A 20777-nucleotide genomic window follows, 5' to 3' on the forward strand; every position below is an offset into this window, starting at 1 on the left:
GACAAATTATATCCCAGCAGGAAAGTAACTGGATTAGCCTAGCTCCTCACATACTGACATTGCTGTGAAGTGATTTTTAGGAAGGCAGCATTTTATATAACTGTTGAGCTGTCAGCAGGGCTCTACTGAAAGACACTTTAAAAGTCATGTAGAGACTGCCAAAGCCTGATCCAGGGAATGGGTGATTACCATTCACATAGGTTTTGCATGTGATCTGGGAAAAAAACCCTCAAAGCAACCAAGCACCAAAAAACTAGCCAAAAAACCAGCAAAGCCCAGCTGCAGGCAGCCTGCAAACAAGCCTGCTGGGATGCAGCTTGCTATATAATCTCCAAGTAACATTCCAGACCAACAGCCATGTTTGGGCACACAGAATTCCCAAGCCCCTGCACCAGCAGGCGAGGCCACCCAGAAATGTTTTCCTAAAGGTAACCCTGCGCCCCCACACCGCCACCTGAAACCCCTTCACCTGGCTTGGGCTTAAAACCACTTCTTGATGATGCAAATAGGCAAAGTTCATAGTTCTGCTTCAGAAAAATACCCTGGACAGATCCTTAGTCCATAAATGAGAGACAAAATAGAAGTCTGCAGTGTTTACTGGAAAGTCAGCATTTGTAACTAAAACTGTGCTGGCTATGCATACTTGAATAGCATGCCAGCCGAGGCTTTTGTTTATGCAAGCAATGCAAGCTTTAAGCTACAACTTTTGCAATATTTTTATTAACTCAACATTTTTCTGCAAACTACATTTAGACTCATGGATTGAAATAAGAATAGCATGAAGTCAACAGGTCTCGGCTTCAGTTGATTTTACCTTCATTTTACCTTATGATTTTTCTTTTTAATGGACGTTCTGCAGCATAGTTTTGAAGGTTTGGCAGAAGGTAAAATGACTGTGTGGTTGATCACTGCTTTGACTACTTACAAAGTCATACCTATATGCCTGAGAGTCCTACTCCAGGGACTTCTTCCCCCCCCTTTCTCTGTATAGTATATGTCAAAATGAATCTGCAAATTGGTTGAAATCTGTCAAAAACCAAATTATCATCAGTGAATATGGTAGGTCTACATATAGTTAAGGTTGCCTGACACTTCTCATTTTAAGACCTCATTTTCTATTGCTTATAACTTTACCACACATTAGCAGTTAGGGCTGAAATTTTCCATGCTGTGTGTCAGCCTGAGGCTGAATATTATTTTGCGAGAGTAAGAATGTATCAGCTAGAAGCATGGAGCTTAGTGCAAAGTAAGTTTGTGAATAAGGGAGGAACATGTTGGTTTTCTCCCGTGTTACATTTTTCACAGACATATTTGAGAAGCTCAAGAGCCTTCACACTTTGAGACAGGCCCTTTGAAGCATCACTGCTCTGATACCACAGATGTGCCTTTTGCCATCTCATACATTATCACTTAAAATTATAACGGATCACAGTATAAAATACTGAAAAGTTGCAGTTTGTACGTGATATGATTTGCAAAGGTTTTGGTGGAGGTTGCCTGCCAACCTCCAAAGCTTCCTTCTGCAAAGATCATGGACCAGGGCAGAGGGTCTGAGCTGAGCTTGTGCTCCAGCCATCTCTTCCATGTGCCAGGCAATGCTTTGGCACAGGGATTACGTGCAGAAAATCCCCGTCACACTCTCAAGATGCAGCAAGGGAACAGCTTGGAGGAAAGAGGAATGAGACACAGGTTGCAAAAGCAAAGGCAAGCAAAGAGTAAGGCAAAAAATAAATGTCTATGCATGCACTGAGCCTGACCTGTCACTCCCATAGCTTGATTTTTCTGACTGTTTAGCTTTTTTAAAAGAGACCGCTTTCCAAGGAGGCAGACATGCAGCTGGCTGGGGTACAGGTCCCCATGTGAGGCAACTGGAACAGGTACCCATGGCTCCCAGTTCTGCCTACAAGCTTTCATGGTCCCTGGGACTTTACTTGCCGAGTCTCAGGGGTGAGCCCAAAACAGCCTGATGTCACCCTCTGTGGCTCTCTGTAAGCACAGGGAAAACAGCTAGTGGCAGCCATAAAAAACCTATGGATGCAAAAATGTCCCCAAAAACCTGTCCCCAGTAACCTGTTTGTCCCCCAGGTTACTGATGACAGACACCAACGTGGACTCACAGGGCTCTGTCGTGCTGCTGTAAAAGAGTAATGCTGCCCCAAGGGATGGCTGTTCCACACACATCCCATTTCACCTCTCCCCCGCTGGCAAAAAATCTTAGGAAACAATAACAATCCCAGGCTTGTAAATTACATTCTCTGTTTTTCTAAAACTTTCTGGGAAGAGGAAATGGGGCTTTAAGACCCTAACCACTGAGCAGAGGAGCGTATCGCACGCCCTACAGCCCCGCAGTGCAGGCTGAGAGGCAAGCACGCCCCATAGCTGTAGGGAGAAAGACAAACGAGGGCTGTCACTCCCAGGACATATTCCCTGCTCTAATACCTTCTGCACAGGTAGTGGGCAATTTCTGCACACACGTTGCCGTGGGTGCCACTGGCCACCAGCAAGGCCACCCAGCCCAGCAGCTGGCCTGACATGCCATGTATGTGAGGCCTGCACAAACCACAGCCAGCAGTAAAACTACAGACTCGAGAAAAATAAAACTCCAAATATCCTTCAGCGTGAATTTGTGACCCAGCATCCATCAGTACCTGCAGGTAAGGGTTACTCTGGCAGCTGCTGTATCTGCACGAAGAAATTAAAGTCCAGTGCTTGGAAGGGACACGGATTACTGAGCCATCATCAAAACGTTTGGCCTGGGGAGCTCCAGAGCCGCATCCACACGCTGTGCCGCGGCTGCAAGAACACCCTCCCGAAGCAGGCTCTGCCGAAGAGAACAGTGTTTTCCCACAAATATGATTACACTGACTTTAATTAGGTAACTGGCTCAGTGGTTTTGATTGTTTCAATTGGATAAGCACGTGACAGGGATTGATGTATAATTAAGATGAATTTTAAAGGTAAGTGTTTGTGCTGAAGTGGTGGAGCGGACACATTTGTCGCTGCCCGAGGACGAAAGAGTAGAAGTACAAGTGGGAAGAGCTCCTCTCTCCGCTCAGCGAGTGATTGCTGACCTCTGTTTTTCATTATTCCTAGGAAGTGGTCAGTTAACCCTCATCATGAAGCAATAAACCGTGACAGAGAGCGCTGATTAATGCACTGCTCCCCAACAGGGTCAGGCACGGGGAGAAACCCACGGCGGGCTTCTGGCAGTTTTAAATGGCCATTAGTTATAGTTGTGCAAAATGGAATTAACCCAGTTAATCGAGCACTGAGCAGCCACGCTTCTGCTGAGGTCAAGGGTTCCCAGGAAACAAAAGGTACACTATGTTTACATACAGGGAAAAATACCTAAAAAACTCCCTAAGAAACCCCAAGCCCTGACAGGCTGATTAATAAAAATGAATACCTACAATAAGTTTGACTAAATAGTGAATAAATATAATACCTGCACTGTACATATTAACTGAGGGAAAGTCCCGGAGTAAAGGACAAAAGAAAAGCAACAGATTGCCTTCGCCAGCCTACTAAAACATGCTCCAGGATAGCTGCTGCACTGCAGCAGGTGGCCCTGTTTAGATCCCTGTCCCCAAAATCCTTCCTGACTGCCCTCCCCTCTAGGCAGGTTTGCTATTCTGCCCCTTCACAGGCTCAGCCACACGGCCCCTGTGTCCCTCAGGCCTGGGCTGTCACACATATTCCTCACGTTCCCAAATTTGCTGTTTGTAAACCCTTCTCCCATGAGACCCAGAGAGCTAAGGAAGCACAGAGAGCAAATGGTAAAAGCCTAGCAGAAGGACACAAGCTAAACATGCACATGCCAGCTCAGTCTGTGACAAAGACATGACGGGCCTGAGCACCAGGGCATTTTTCTGAACAAGTATCTTACTCTCACTTTAAATTTAATCTTCCATTATTAGTATTGGCAAGTGCCACTGAAAGGTATGACCTCTATGTCTGGAACAGGAGAACTGTTTCTGCTGGGGCCTGCTCTGTGCCCCTCACTGGATGCCAGAGGCCCTTCTCCCCTCTTTCCCTAAACCTTTGTTTCTGATTCCAGCTGAAATCTTACATTTGTCCCACAGCTGGATGGAAATAATTTAATTGTAAAGATTTCCTTCATTTTTTCAGTTGACATTCTTCGTTGAAAGTGAAGCCTCCAAGAAACCCCAGACATACTAATTTTAGGATTACGGATTGCATAATCCCCATAATGCACTTGCGTATGGATTTTGGATTAGTCCCACTTGCAGTACATGGCAATACCTCGGATCCACCTTTCCCTGTGGAATCTGAGTGGGCACCTTGGGCTGTAGAAGCACACACAGCATTTCCCACCTTATTCCTTGTGGGAAACAGGTGTTCCTGCATCGTGAGTTTGTTATTGAAGGCTTCAAGGGCACAAAGAATGGTGACAGTAACAAGGACTTAATCACTTTCTTTGTGGAATGGTTGTTGAAAATACAGAGAGTGTGAGAATGGCAATAGGAAGGGCTGAAATGAATTTCAGAAAGATGATACTGTCCTTCAGTTTTCTATTTCTGGAACCTTTTCTAACTCAATGGAAAAAGGGATGCTCAAGTAGAGCAAATTTACCCAAATGCTGTTCAAAACCCCTCTGCTGCTCAACTCTCTTTTGTCTCATCACAGAGCTTTTAGCATGTACTAATACATATGTTTTGCTTGTGCTTTTATGTCCTTCATTTTTTCATAAGCTCTCCATGAAGGATCTTTTATTATTAAACAGTCAGTGAAAGAGCTCATCCTTGCCGTATTTCCTCTTCCTACTTTGAAATGAATAATTTACATGAAATAATTGCTAGGTATTCTTTCTAAATTTCTTACATGGAAGTGGATTCCTTCATGAACTAGAAGGGAAGCAAGAAAAGATGAAGCTCAGTGTAAACCATTGTGTCCAAGTGCTTGAACAATTTTCCAACACCATAATTTATTTTATAAAGCTATATACAATGTTGCTGTATTAAAATATAGTCTACTTGACAGATTGCCTGCTGCCCTACATTCAGCACAGAGTTACCTCCATGATGACAGTGCAGAAGTATGGAATATGAAATACTACTCGTAGTTCTCAGGGTTCTATAAACCATTTGAACATCTAGAATTCAACTGTCTGGCTGTTTACACCTTGCATACGAAGCCATTAACAACCACCCTCACCCAAAATACTGCACAACCTAATAGTTTCAGGAATATGGTGCTATCACTGTAGGAATACTCTCTTCCTGTTACCACTAAAAAGACTGTAAGTAAAAGGCATCATTTTTTAACTAGGTTAGTGTCTTTTCATTCTCCTTTTTAAATTTTATGAATAGTTTAGTATGCCAGTGCACACAACCTAAGAAGTACTTATTATTATTTTTTCCCAATAGCCCATCATTATCATTCTGTTGTATCAGAGAAAATTAGCACCTATCACTTACATAATTTCAAGCACCATTGTTATGAGTGGAATTTGCATGCATGATATGGTGTATAGGCTAACACAAGTCCATTTGCTAAGTCCACGTGGTAAAATGGATGAATAAATAATTGAATGCTTAGCTCCAAATATATAATTATTCTTAGAAAAAAAATTAGAGCACGAGTCTGTGAAATACATATAATAATACTCATCTACAGCTAAACACCCAAGACAAAAAATGTCCTTTCAGAAATGGAATGATATAGTTAGATTCCTAAAATCCCTATAAGAAACTTGCATAAATGCCCAAGTTTTGAAAGTACAGAACCTCTTGCACTTCTTCCCCACAGGCATTAGCTTTAAATTAAAAAAGCTGTTCCAGCCTAATCAAGAAGAGGCTTATCAGAGAACTTGTGCAGAGCATGCAAAAGCTTTGTAAACCTTCAAACCGCAGTTTGGATTGTTTCTGTTCAAAACCCTTCCAGCTCGGTTTTCCAGCCCTGCTCCCACACACAGCATCGTTCAGTCGTCCCCGGGAGAGCAACGTCACCTTTTTTAACACCACCCCTCACCCTGCTCTGGAATCAGCCTGGCTGCTGTGACAGTGTGGGAATTGTTTGCCGTATGTCCCTTCCACCACACAGGATCACATCAGTTTTCTGCTATGTGAGGGAGCAGGTTTTGCAACAGTGAGTTCTAAACATTGGGTCTGGTCCTCCTCTGTCCTGGAGGGCACCACAAACTGATTTCCACAGAAAGTAAAATAAACAGGCAGGGTACAAATGAGGGAAATATGCTCTAGTTCTTCTGCCTGGTAGCCCAAAATGAATGCAAATCCACCGTGAATGGCAAATGAGTAGGGAAAATGTCACTATTCTGGGTATGGTTTTCCATAAGAATCAAGAATTAAAGGCAAATGAAATGAGATGTAAAAATCTGATACAAATGCCTTAATGCTGAAAGTAATGACACCTTTTCTGGAAAAGGTGAAAAATGTTAAATTACAGGAATCACCATTACGCTCTTTTTCTGTAATACGGACATCACATTGTGTTTTAAAATAATGTCTCTGTCTTTCTATTGCAGAAAATATTCCCATTTTGGCATTTTCTCACCCTGTGACTTGTCAACCTACGTTCTGAATCTCTAGAATAAATTTCTAAACCATAACCTTTCCACATTTATTTTCTGAAGCATTTATGTAGCCCTTTTGAGTTTCTTCAGACATTCTTTTCCAGGCGGGAGGCACTGAGTAGTTTCATTAAACAGAAAAATCTACTGCCTAAAGTAGTAATTCCAGTACAGCTTTTTGCCCTTATTACTGTTCCTCTGGCATTACCATTGAAGAAAATCTGTAGATGGACCATTTAAAAAGTTATGATTTAATAAATCAGGCAAAAAAATCTGTTAGGAAGACTAGAAGGATGCAGGTGTCACTTCTGTCTTTAAGAAGAGCAAGAATACTTTTTTTTTTAAATGGAGAGGACGATCAAACAGGTTGCCCTGAGGAATTCCCACTAATGGAAGTATCAGCATGTACTAGAGAAGCTGCATTACAGCCTTCCCAAATTCACTCCAGTCAAATGGTTTAGGCACCTACTGAGCTCCACGCAAGCACCACCACTATCCATGTTTCCTGAACATGACTGTATCCTAGGAACCTTGCTCTGACTGTTGTTGCTGAACAGGTAAAAAATCTTAGACTTCCCAACACCTCAAAACCTGAATTCTGATCTAACTCTCCATGTCTCTTACTACATCTTACTTCTACATCATTGGCCCTGACTCGCCAGACCTCTAGCTTATCCTGGGGACAAATGTGGATGGTGATTTAGGATGAATCAGGACTGAAGTCAAAAGGACTCTTGTCCTTGAAGTCCACATTCACATGCTACTGAGAACAAAGTACACCAAGGATTACAGAGATTTAAAAAAGAAAGAGAGAAAGGGAGAACAGAGAAAGTCAATGTATGAGGCAGGTGCCCTGAAGAACTGGCATCTCCTTCGCCATGAGCTCACTTTATATTAATAAGCAAGAAAAAATACTAATTATCCTCCCAGTTTCCTGAATATCCAACTTGTAATCCAGAGTCTGATTTGCAGTGATTTAAGTGACCATAGTTGTAAGTAAAATCAATGGAAACTGCACTTTGGACACTCTAAGACCTATAAAATGCCAAGTACTTAGACCCTGAGGTCCTAAATATCATAAATCATGAATCCCAAATCAGTGGGTATGTCTGAGCCTAATCTGTGCCTTATCTCCTCAACTGTAAAATAGGGGTAATAACCACTCATCTCATAGATTAAACAATGCTTGTGAAGCACTTAGATATTAGTGAAAGCACCACAAAAAAAGCTTTGCCAAGAAATGAGTAATTATGTATTCTGAGCAAGAGATGAATAGTAATCAGCAGTGAAGGCACAGGACCATACATGGGGCAACGAAAAGAATATAAGACATTGAATAGCTGCTCATTAATTGAACACCATCCAATCTCTTCAATGAAGAAGGCAGAGGTGTAATGGAAAAAAATGTATGGGACTGTGTTATTAAGGCTGAATTAGGAATCATTACATGCAGTGCAGATGAACAAAGACGCAGGCCACTAACGTTCATTACTTTCATATTCAGTGACGATTTTGGAAACTTGATTTTTTTTTCCCCAACTCAATATATTTTAAAAATAGCAAACTTATAAAAAACCAACCAGCTCACACCCTCTGAAACCCACCACTGCACCAAGAAACCATCGAGGAGCAGTAACTCCAAACTGCTTGTTTCTACTTGCTCTTACCATAGACAAGGTACACACACAGGCCAAACATCATCATCAGTCTTGAAATAGGTGGGAACGGACTGACCAACTCATGTTCCCTATTTTAGGGCCCTGGATTTGGCAACTCAACAGTGAGAAATGGCACCAAGTAATTTTGTAGGTTAAAAATAGGTAATATATTTTTGGTCTAACAAAATTTTCTCTCCTTAAACAATAAGGACCTGTGGGCTTCAATGCTGACCATGGGCCATTATTGTTTCTAAAAAACCTGACAAAACTGCCTCTGTCGAAGTCTAGACTTCAAACCTAACAGAGACACTCCCAAACTTCAACAACCTAAAACTGTACTCCAAAAAAGGATTAAATTCTGGCTTCATTTAAGGCAATGGGAGACTTGCCATTACCTTTCCCACTCTATTTATATCCGAGATGCTAGCAGATGCCTTGTTCCCTCTGTCTACAACAGACAGATCTGTATGTACATTTTCTCTCTCTTTTTTATTCTTTTTTCTTTTGTCTGAAGACTGTTTTCCCATCCCCTTATCTAAAGAGGGATTAGGAGGCAAAAAAAAAGATGCTTTGTTTCTAGCCTTATATATTTATTTTCCAGTTTTATCTATCAAGAATTTCTTTCAGCCACAACAATGCAAAATTCCCTATCTCTAATACTGGAGTGCTGAAGGCCCCTTGCAGGATTATCCCCTTTTGGCTTTTAACTACTTATCCTGAGACTTGAAGAGCCTTTTCAGGTTTGAAAAATTTTCAGGAACTTAAGGGTTGTAGAAGGGAAGTGCTATTTGGTCCCAAAAGTGAAAATTGTAACATTGCTTCTAGAGGCTGCCAAGGCAGGCAGATAGCAGCATTTTATAAAGTAATATGTCTTAAGAAGCACTACCACAGCTGTAAGGAGCTAAAGCATCTGATTAAGGATGTTTTATGATATTTTACATGTTTTATGCTGTTACATACAGATCTTGTTGATATATTTCTGTCCAATTGCAAATTCCAATTTAAATGTCTGCCCATGCTTTATTTATCCCTTTAGTTGTATTGTATCAGGCATTACAAAACAAAACAAAAACCCTATCAACAAAAACCTGATAGGGCCTGGGGGGGTACCTACAGAGCCTTAGCTGGGTAGGTGGAGTTCTTTCAAAAGGACTTCACTCTCCTGAGATTTTTTTTAACTCAAAATGAGAAAAGTCATTGCAAGAGACAAACATTAATCGGCCAGCACAAATACAAAGCAATTCTGTCTTATGTAAGATCTAAACTCTTTACATCCATTTCTAAAAACTGAAGCTCTGTATTCCTGTGAAGATCTAGTCATTCACCATCATTACAAATGGAATATTCTAAAAACGTATTAGCTAGTCCACCCTCTCTATTTCTCACAGTTCCTCCATTTTTGGAGTCAGTTGAAGTCTCCAGCCTCACCAGGATACAGCATTAACCAAAAGAGATCTCTTTGGCTTATCCTTTACTGCCACAGAGAACTAAATTTTATCACTGGCTACTTGTCTTAAGAGCTATTTCAAAGTAAGCACTTAAATCATTCTTACTCTTTTCAGGAAAGTGCCCCCACAAGAGTCTCTCTTTTTTGGTGGTGTACAGCATTCTCAAAATAGCAAACTAACTAATGGGATTTTTACCCATTTACTCTTATTTCAGTACAGTTCTTAGTTCAAAATAAATTCTCCTCCCTCTCGGTTGTCTATTCCTCAACTGAAATATTTATAGACAGCAATCATGTCCCAACACAGATTCTTTTTGGCTAAGCTAAAAAAAGCTAAAAGCATTCAATCACCTGACATAAGATAAAAATTTATTTCCCAGATAATTTCAAAAGCTCTCCTCATGTGTTTACCTGACTCTGAATCAAGCTGTCTTTAACATGCTGGTGACCAGAGGTATACTCAACACTCCACAGAAGCATTCCCAGCATCTTCCCTGATGGCTTGAAATACTTGGTGCATCTGAATTCTACACATCCATTTTGTGCAACTACACTACACAAGTGGCTCAGCCAACTTGGAACTACTGCCTAGAAGATGAATTTCCCAGGAAGCACCCTATCTTTCCTACAGGAAAACAGATCCAATCCTTTTTTAAGGAAAAGGCAGTGGATATATTCAAGAAAACACTAAACTAATGGCCATAGCATTGGAATATTTGTTAGCCAAATACTTATGGCTACTTTAAATCAGCATGCACTGACAGGGACACCCCACATCTAGGAAGACTCTGACCTGCTGGGATGCTACCCTGTGATGTGTTAAAAAAAGAAAACAACAACAAAAAATTACTGCAACTGAGTTCCCTGTCACATCGTATGAATGCCAAAATTTCCCTGCCCTTAACAGGATGTAGAAGGTAAGCTTGTACAAGTCTGTATAACGCTTGAATTTGTGGCAATGGAAGGTTTCTGCCCAAAATAAACCAACCTTACCACTGCATCCATGCTCCATTTACTGTGTATCTGTGCTTGTACAGGCTGGCTATCACCTACTGAATATATTATTTTTCAGACGAAGCAGGCTAGAAATTAATATTCATAAAACAAAGAACAAAAGACAAATGACAGAGTACAGGAGAAGAATAGTTGCATGCAGCCCTGTGCATGCGTTTTTCAAGGCTAGACAGCTGCCCGTATTTAAATTCTCATACTCATCTATTCCTCTCCACAGCAACACCAGCTCACACAGTAAATAAGTTACTCTCAAAAAACCTGCAAATGTTGGGAAGTCTTGGGGGAGGGAAGAAATTATTAACACTTTTGGAAAGGAATGAATGCAGATTTTCAGCTTCCTTGATATAAAATTTCTTTTGTATCATTTTCACAGCTATTAACCAACTTATGTTCTTTGTGGCACTGCAGCTGCTAAACCCACTCATTCAGTGCTTGTTTTCAAAGCAAGGCACTCTGTCACCTTGGTGGTTCCCAAGTCTCCCCCCTCCTATCTGAAATGCTACCACATTATGCCTGGTCCCCTGGTGTTCCACTTCACATTCACCTGAATGCATCCAGCATTTTTTACTGAACACTGGGCAGTGTTTTCCATGCGGGCCACGTATTCCAAAGAGCCACAAGGAAAGATTTTCCTCACATTTCACCTCTCCTCAACTTTAAAATATTCAGTCGCAATATATGTTAGAATCTTTATTCTTTCTTTTTTTTTTTTTTATTATGTCTCAACTCTTGCTGCTTGGGGTTTTTTTTTACTCCTTTTTGGGGTGCCCTTGCGAATTTTTTTAGCACCTTCCTCCTACCAGTCTCCTCAACTCTGAGCCCTTAGTAACTGAAGCCGGCCTGGAGAAGGAACCAAGACTTCATTTCACAGAGCAATACTGCCTGCCAGAGCTAAATCCAGGAAAAGTCCTTTTCATATATCCATGAAAGCATGGAAGGCTGGTGGCAGCTTCAAACCTATAATGACTTAATTATTTAAATTTTATTTTACACCTATTAACCATAGCATATCAAGTAAGAGTAGCAGCTGCTACATGAATTTGACCAGCTCACTTGCCCTCAGCATATCACCCATCTGCTTGCTCTTCACCTAATATTTCTGTTTGATAGGTTGTAAAACAGATTTTTGCAACAGGTCAGGAACAGAGTCAACTTCATATCCCACATAAAAATTTCTATGAAAACATATGGACATCTATACTGAGTGATGTCAAATTTAGAGAGGCCACGGACCTTAGGAAAGTGGATAAAAGGAAAATTGCAGCCTGTTATGGAAAAACACTGACTCCATTACAGTGAATGAACAGAAGAGTGGAGAGTGAAGAACTGTATGTATAATTAATTATAGTAATACAGACCTACAAAATTCAGGGCTGCACACACTGCAAAATGGTGTGCAAAACGCCTGTTACGTGCCAATTTCAGCTTCATACAGCATAAAAAGTATTGCTTTTTTAAAATGATCAATACAGTGAACTTCCCTGTTCACCAGTAGCATTCTATAAAAAGTTATGCTAATTAGGCACATTATTCAAGAGTTATGTGTGTTAGCACTTCTCATACCTTGATAAGTTTTCCACTTCAACTGAAATTAAAACAAAACCAAAAAACAAGGGAGGCACACAGAGAGAGGCTTTAGTTTATTTTCTACTAGGGCCTATAAAGCCTTGGGAAGTTCTTCAACTTACAGTGCATAGGAAGAGCACCTCTTTCTGAAAAAACAGGCAGGATTTCTTTGTTCTTAGGCTGTTCACTTAGGGCCACAGCAAGTTTGCAACATCCAGGATGCATCAAATCAGACTGAAAAGTTTCCTTCAGCCAAATTATCCCTCCACTCCAAACTGGCAAAAGTTTAGGTGAGAAAAAAAAAACAACAAAACACAACCCTAGGAACTTCCATTGTTGTGCCTGTGTTTTTACTTCAGAGCTGAAGAGAAATCTATTTTTTTAACTCAAAACTGAAAAACTAGCTTCAAGGTTAGCCTTCTGGAACAGAAATCAAGAGCAGAATCTGATCTTTACTGAATTATCCCATCTTTGTATTTTAAAAAAGGACAAACAAGCTTCCTTGTAACTGATCCAATATAATTTTTTTAATGCTCCCATTTTAAGTAGCTAAAAATCTCCAAGCAAATATGCAAAATAACTTAAAGAAAATGGTCATTTTTGCTGTAGTCTTTAGCACCATATGGAGATGAAAAAAATGCCTTCCTTTCTTCTTGCTTCCAAGCCAAAGGAAGAATAAAAGATTAGCAACTTATGAAACAATATAAATTTTGATTTAGGAGAGATTACCTCATACTTGTCTGGAACTTGAACAAATGAAGGCTGAAAATGCAAAGCATAGGCAAGAACAGCTGTGATTTCTGACTTCAAGCCTGCTACTCTCCTTAGAGAAAGCTGCTTCAGTGGAAAAAGAGAAGACAAGCCTGGCCAGGTGCTTTAGGTTCCCTCACAGTACAGCGTATTTTCAGCATATGACTCTATTTTGATCATAAATGCAAATTCAAATGACTTTAGGATTGGCCACATCTGTAATTGAGGAAAAAACCCAAAGAATAAAATTAACCTATGTAAAATATATTCTAAATGTATATACCTAAACTTTTGCAGTGACACCATTTACCAACACTTTTACAGTCCAAAGATTTTTAATGTTTGCAAGGCAGATCAAATTTATGTTAATGACAAAATCATGTTTCTTCATACTAGTCTCCTGTTCATCAGTCAGTCATCAAAAGGCCTGTGCCTACTTGATACTAAAACTAGTACTTGCATAATTTACAGCCTTGGATTTAATGCCATCTGAAATTACTTTTGAAATTTTACCAATAAACCCATTTTAATACTCTTTTTGGTCTACACCTCTCCTTCTCCTAAATCCATTAGACATTTCCTGAAAGTTCCAAGATACGATTCACTGGGAATACAATTACCAGATTTATAATTTGAAATGCAAACTTTAGTCTCTTTGTTCTTCTTAGTTTCGTGGGTTTAAATTCCAGTACACTTGTTATTTTCTGTTATAATCTCTCTGGGTTTGTAGGATTTCAGAGGAGCCTGAAGGAATTGGCAGTCAATGGCTGTTCATGGTGTGCTGACAATGTCAGCAATTGCAGCTGAGACCCAAAAAGCTGGGTAGTGTAGAGAGTTCTCTCTCTCCAAAGCCCTCTTTCCTCTGTTTCCATGCTTTTTGACCCAATTTGTCTCCCCACTTCATAGACTGATAGAGAGGCTGAGTTGGAGGAGACCTTTAAAGGTCCTTGCAAAGAGAAGAGACATCATCAACTGAGGAATTTTTAGTGTATCATGAAAGAAATGTGTGTGTCCCTATGCTACAAATATTTAATTGTTTCAATTATTTCAAATAGGAAACCTCAGAAAGGGGTGCTTTATTGGTCCTGTTCCCAACTGAAAAATCTATGATGGCTCAACGAGAAACCTCTTGTTACAAAACTGCCTACAAAACCTTTTATTTATATGGATTGTGCCAGGATGTTTGAAAGTAGTATGTGTGTTATGTTTTTGCTATGCCCTTTTAGGGTCGACACTCTACAATATATTAAAAAAAGTGCAGGCCAAGACAAAATTTCAGTGTCTGCCTAGCAACAATGCTACTGGTAGCATCAGGAGCTCAGTCATGTGCATACCAAGAAGTCTAGACAGTGCTCACATACCACTGGTAGGTACATGTACCTTACTATAATGACTCTTAAAAATGTATTTTAAACTAATTTAAAGGACATCAAATTTTTAGGGATGATGGGGTAGCTTTCTCTTTCATTTTTTAATTTTTTCTTGCTTAACTTGCAATCTTTCAGTAATTACTGTTCAGTTTTAATTACATTTTAAAAAAATTTTCTATGCCTGACCAGAGAGTAATCCTTTCCTAATAATTTTGTCTTCTGTGGCTTGAAAATACAGTCTTTCTGCTCTGTTAACTCCTAAAGGGATTCCTTAGTAATTTTTCATAAATTCCTGTAAATCTGGATGGGAATATCCATCATGCTATGTTGGAATGGTCAGCAAAAGAGATGTAAACGTGGGCAAATAGTACCTTGAAATTACAGTGGTTCAAGACTGGAGAGGAAGCTTTCCTAGGAGGCAGGAAAGGAGGAAGGAAGACAACAGAAGGTGCTGTCACTTCACACAGTATGTGCAGGTATATGGAAAGCTTCACCACCACCCAACCAAAAAAAAAAATCTTCTCGTTATTCAGGGGTCAGCTCAGATGTGGGGGCCTGAAGAGCCATCCATGATGTGGTGTGGAAGTACAAGGAGGAAATCACTCAGCCAAAAAAAGGAAGGTTTTCCAGTTCACAGGCTGTATCAAGCAACTAAATGCTCAAGAAGAAGTTGGGGAATGAGGACATCAAGGTCAGCTGCTGCACAACTGTAAGAGAAGATGTTTTCAGCAAGGGGAAATCTTTTCCATGTCCTTATAACTTTGGGAAGCTAATTTCAATTAGATTGACACTTTTGATGATAGATAGGTAAATAGATTGATAGACATTACACCAAGTCTTGACTTCAGTGACGCACAAGCCCTCCAGGTCTATTTAACACAGAGCTAAATCCTTATTGCCATCAGAAGTAGATTTAATGATCACAGAAGAAATTAATCACACCTCATACTGCCTCACTCAGTGCACAAGCTGGACACCATATTAAGAACCTATTTTTTTTCTTCTAGGGTTTTTTTCATGAAGATAAATCAGTAAGTAGCTATCTCCTACTTAATCTGTGGTTGTGAGAACATTTACTCATCAGCTAAGACTTCCAAAAACCTACATGGCATTTATGCCCTTTGCATGCCATGAACTCTTATTAGATATTAAAAACCTTTTATCCACTTGAAGAAGTTGCTTACAAAGTCTGTAAAGGTCACTCAACATTTTTTTTTTCCATATTAACAACAGAATTTTACCAACAGCAGAAACCACATAGGAAAATTTATATGTCTATATATATCTTTTTTTAAAAACAAAATAAAAGATTTTGTCTTTTGTGTTGATATTTTTTGGTTTGTGTTTTCTTACCTTCTACTGCTCTCTTGAAGAAAACTTTACAGCTGCCACATGTAACCACCCCATAATGACATCCAGATGCCTCATCTCCACACACCAAACACACTTTGGAAGGTCTTGAAGATCCAGTTGATACACTTCTCAATGAAGAGCTGGAGTGAAAACAATCAAACAAAACAAAACAGATATGAATATTTCAAATCACACCAGCCATAATACAAAGCTCAGTTAAGAATTTATAACAGGTATATTGCTCAAGGCACCTAACAATTAGGAAACCACAACACTTTCTGGCAGTGCCTAGCTGAATACACGAATTGCTTTAATTACTAAGTGCAATATTTTTATTGTCTGTTTTAAACCGCTCATAATATATCAATGTTAATGTGAGAAGTTACCACAAGGGCAGTGGAATTTATTGGTAGCAGATGATTTAAACTGGAAAAAAAACCCCAAACAAACAAACTAACCATTCTGGCAGCAACCTGGCAGCTATAAATTTTGTTTCTGTTTCTTTATTGGTTTGAAGCCTTCACAGCTAAGGAGTACCTGTAAGGAAAGCTCTAAGGCCATTTGATGAAGTAGTGCAGCAAGGTGGTATGTACTCCCCAGTCTGTGCTCCTGCTTACCACTGCAGTAGCTCATGAGCTTATTTCTGATATTCCTGCAATTCAGCAGCTTACTTCCCATGAAGTTTTGAAGCCTTTGTACATTCTGCAAGTGCAGAAGATCTTCCCATATGCTTGTAGGTGCCAGAAAAGCAGCACTGGAGGTTCAGACCATCCCCAAGTTTGGTAGAGCAATGCACCTTGCAAGCCTCCTTCAATGATCTACCTCTGCCTTAAACTACAGGGCACCTTTAGGAAACATTTTCCACCGGCGACTCTCAAGGACAATGCTTTTCAAAAACAAGTCACATTTCCTGATCCTGTTGGTTTCCTCCCTCCCTTCTTCTCCCAGGAACTAGAAATACCACCCTAATGCAATGGGCATGCTTGGAGAAGCATGCCCAAATCCTGAAGGAGATGAAAGCTTTGGATGCCTCCCATGTCTCCATGGGGCTGGAGAGAGTATCTCCTTCCACACAGCCTCTCCTCTCCAGGTAAACTTGACCTTTTGCATTTCCTACATGTTATCTCTCTGAATGCTGCACAACAACTACAGAAACAGCCTTGAAAGACTTCCCACCAGTAGGGAAATTATCAGGTAGTTCAAACTGCAGGTCACAGGCTATTTGTCCATCAGCCACTGGGAAATGAAGTCCAAAGGTAGTGTTAATTCAAATATAAGATAATGAGCTTGCTTAAGAAATCTCAAGTATGAACCCTTTGCCTTTTTCCAAATTTCTAACTTCCTTTAAAGAGGCATGCAGAGGCCAAGGGATTTATCCATGGGGCACAGCTCAAATGTCACTCCAAATGAGGGATGGCAGCTCCCCTGGCCTACAGCTTTACTGCAACATCAAATCTAAATGTCTGCTTAAATGACAGTGTTGAGATGGTAATCAAAATGTTCCAAATAGTATTCATTCCTGCTCTTGTCTGCTCACTAGTCTGTTAGATTTACTAGTTTTAGTCCTCATGCTATTTATACTCTCATTACATAACATCACACTACTTGATAATTGCTAGGTGATGGCATTAGCTCATCTGTTAAGAGAGAAAGCCTCACCAAATCCATGTTAAAATAAGTTCTGCGTGCTCCAGTCACAGTCATACCTGCACACGCTGCATTAATTTACCCTCAGGAAAAGTAGCTTTTCCAGGATTTGCCAAGGCTGTGCTGGTATTCAGCTCTGATGTGTTAAGGCAAAGAAAAGGACTTTCTCCCTCCAGCACGTTCCATACTGCGTGAAAAAATTAGACCTCCCATTAAACAAAATTCTCCAAAAGGTGTCTGCTTTCTAGAGAAAATGCCAATAACCTGGAAAACTCACCTCGAAAATTCTCTTTCTTTCACTGCAAACACCAGTATTTTGCCTGAGAAGGGAAACATTTCAATTCTGACATAAGACCAAAATGTCTCAGGGGATTTTTACTTTTTATGCTGCGTGTTCCCATTTCTTCATAAGACTGGCAAAAACTTTCCTAGTCTTTCTACCCTGAAAGAGGTCAGTGTATTTTTTTAATATCTAAAAAAGAGGTGATTTTATTAGAGAGCTTTTCCTTTAGAGAAATGGAGGTTTCCAGGGTATCACAGCAGTGTGCATGATTTTTATTTTTATATATATACGCACGCACATGCTTCTCTATATATACATACTGCATATATATATATGTAATTATGTATTATTTTTAGTTGAAAATAAATTGTCATGTAGGATTTGTAGAAGGTGGGAGAACTATTTTAGATACAAGCTACCCTACAAAATTGCACTTTCACAGAATTATTAGGTTAAAAAAAAGTCAGCAAAGACAAATTAAGACACCAGTTGATCCACGACTATTATTAAATGCCTACTTAAGACGCAATCTATAGCATATTTTATACAGTCTCCTCTCCACTGAAGACTTGAGTACAACTGGAAGGTACAACCTGAATACAAAGTATGTATTCAGCTACTCAGCCACAGCATCACAGGTGGAAGCTTAACATTCTGGAATTAAATCCAATTAACTCATTCTTTTATTCAGTTTAAAAGTGGAATACGTTAAAACACAGATGACGCATTTGCATTCTTAACAGGAGTATCAAACATGGAATTGTTCTCAAATACTTCACTGCAAAGAAACATCGGTATTTGCTGTTGGTACTTCAATCTCATCCAACTTGTGCCAGCTCTGGCTATGATTGCTTTCAATGAACAATGTTTGTTTTTTAAAAAAAATTTCTCATGTTCTCTTTCACCCATGCTATACCAGAGTATTTGCCAATCCAAAATGCTACTGTAATACCTCACACAAAGGTAAAGTGGTGCAAATAATAAAAGGCTGAGCCCAAAAATATGCACAAATCACAAGCTAAACCTCAGGATAACTCTTTCTCTCCATGGAAGCTTTTCTTTCCAAAGAAGGCACACATAGATGGTTGTACCTTTTCCTCCTAAATCTCTCTCTTTTCAGGCTGTCATCCCTTTCCTTAGTGACCATTGTGAATAATATCTCACTGAGGAGCAACCTACCCTTTGGCGTTTATTTCAAGGCCAGACATCCAATAGGGATGACATAAAAAGACACTTCATTTATTCATCACTTTCATTAAATCAGTTCTTTTTATTAATCATTAGAGCCCTTTCTTCTATAATATGCATAGGCAGAAACACTACACTAAACCCCCCACACTGAAATTATTTCTCATGCATGCTCCAAGTTAAATATTTCCCTTTGCCTTAATTTTCCACATCAACATGCTGTAAACTTCTGGCCAGTAAAAATGCCTAATGTAAACTGGCATGTGGGAAAAGTTACAGGCAGGTAACACTTAATAAGCAAAATATCAATGTTAAATTCACTTGATTATAACAGAGATATCTACATTAATTTAATTTTTGCTCTTTTTTTTTGGAGCTCAGTTTGATTTTTTGCTCCAGATGAGAAGTTTAGTTATCATAGTCCAAGTTACTTAAATAACAAGTAATCCTCTCTTCTGGAATATCCAAGAGTTGATCCATGTAAGAATGAATACCTTAAAAAATTTTAGAAACTTTACAGTTGACTCCCTGGAAGGTAATTAGCCTAGTGCCAAATATCTATTTGAATGACATGCTAAATCTAATGGCATATGTCGGCCACAGCAGGTTTCAATCTTAAAATTCAGATTGAGTGAAAACACTGTATTTACCCAACACCAAATCAGAGCCTATACCCTACTGCTCTGATATTTAACATGGTTTTTTAAAAAACTTCTACACAACAGACTGTTGTTAAGCCAGGACATTCCTTGTGGGTGGCAAGCTAGTTTCAATATAAATTCCCAAGTGAAAACACCAGAAATGTGAAATGGGGCTGAAGAGCTCGTTCCCATTTTCAGAAGTCAGTGGCTCCCATAGGTTGATTAGGTGTCGTTGCTTTCATGCTTCTCTCATTATTTCTAATACAACAACAAGAATGGACAAACACACTCCCACACCCCTCTCTCAAACTCCACAGGATTCAAAGAGAGATCTACCAGAGAATGCATATTTTATCCCAATGCTGTTACAGCCAAGGGCAGCACAGAGGGTCTAACAATGCCAAATGTATCTCCTAAATGATTCGTAAAACGGTTGCTTCGATGGCTCCAGTAACATTTGTCACGTTGCAGGGTATGTGATTAAGAATAAGTCTGATTTATTATCCCTAACAGTGCAAATGCTGGCAGTTAAATGCTGACCTTGACTAGCCATTGCCATCAAGCTCATTTGTGTCTCTCAGAGTTGGCTTTAGTAATAGTTATATGGAGAATTAATTAGAAATAACAGATTTTGTAAAGAAGAGTCAATAAACCCACAGATAATCCAGCATTTTAAAAGCTGATTATATAGGTTATTATGCTTTTCAAACCAGATGTCATACAGGAGCACAGTTTAAACAAATGATGCCTCTCTGATGATAAAATGAAGCACTCCAAAAAAGCATAAGCCACAATACGTATTCCAAAGTAATTTGTTCCAAGCGCTTTTATTATTATGAGATCTAGATGAGTCCTTTTTAATTCCACATCATTGACTTTTCTTTTTAATACTGAAATTTTCTGGCAGTAAAACAAACAGAAGGAATTCGGGTACACCTCAATAAATAAAGGTATGCAAAAACAAAAGTAAAAAGAATTTGAGATTATAGAATCATATTTTTACCACAAGAAGAAAACAGAAGCAACTGTAAAAGGAAGAATAATCAGGATATTCAAGATGCAGAGGTTGCCAACAGTTTATTTCTACTCTTTCACCTCATTTCTGAAGAAGTATAACCTTCCTGGAGTCATCTTCTGCTGGGAACTAGCACCTAAAAACATGACAGTCAACTCTGCACTTTGAAATACTGCAACTAACCTACCCGTGGCCCAAAACAAGAACTGGGCATTTCACTTCTCTTAGCAGCTCTCCCAGTACCTTCTATTCTCTAACTCATTGTTCCCCCAGCCATCATAGTAGACAGCATAGA

General features: G+C 39.5%; 1 protein-coding gene across 10 annotated transcripts in view; it reads right to left on the reverse strand.

Annotated features, from left to right (window-relative positions):
• NR3C2 (nuclear receptor subfamily 3 group C member 2) overlaps positions 1 to 20777 on the reverse strand; it is a 190276-nt gene that overhangs the window by 63693 nt on the left and 105806 nt on the right. For all 10 annotated transcript variants that reach the window (XM_038135797.1, XM_038135799.1, XM_038135793.1 and 7 more), the window contains one exon: positions 15709 to 15848. In XM_038135797.1, coding sequence (XP_037991725.1) covers positions 15709 to 15848 — 140 coding nt within the window. The remainder of the gene's footprint in view (positions 1 to 15708; positions 15849 to 20777) is intronic.

This window comes from Motacilla alba, chromosome 4, assembly GCF_015832195.1.
Source record: "Motacilla alba alba isolate MOTALB_02 chromosome 4, Motacilla_alba_V1.0_pri, whole genome shotgun sequence".
NCBI lineage: Eukaryota > Metazoa > Chordata > Aves > Passeriformes > Motacillidae > Motacilla > Motacilla alba.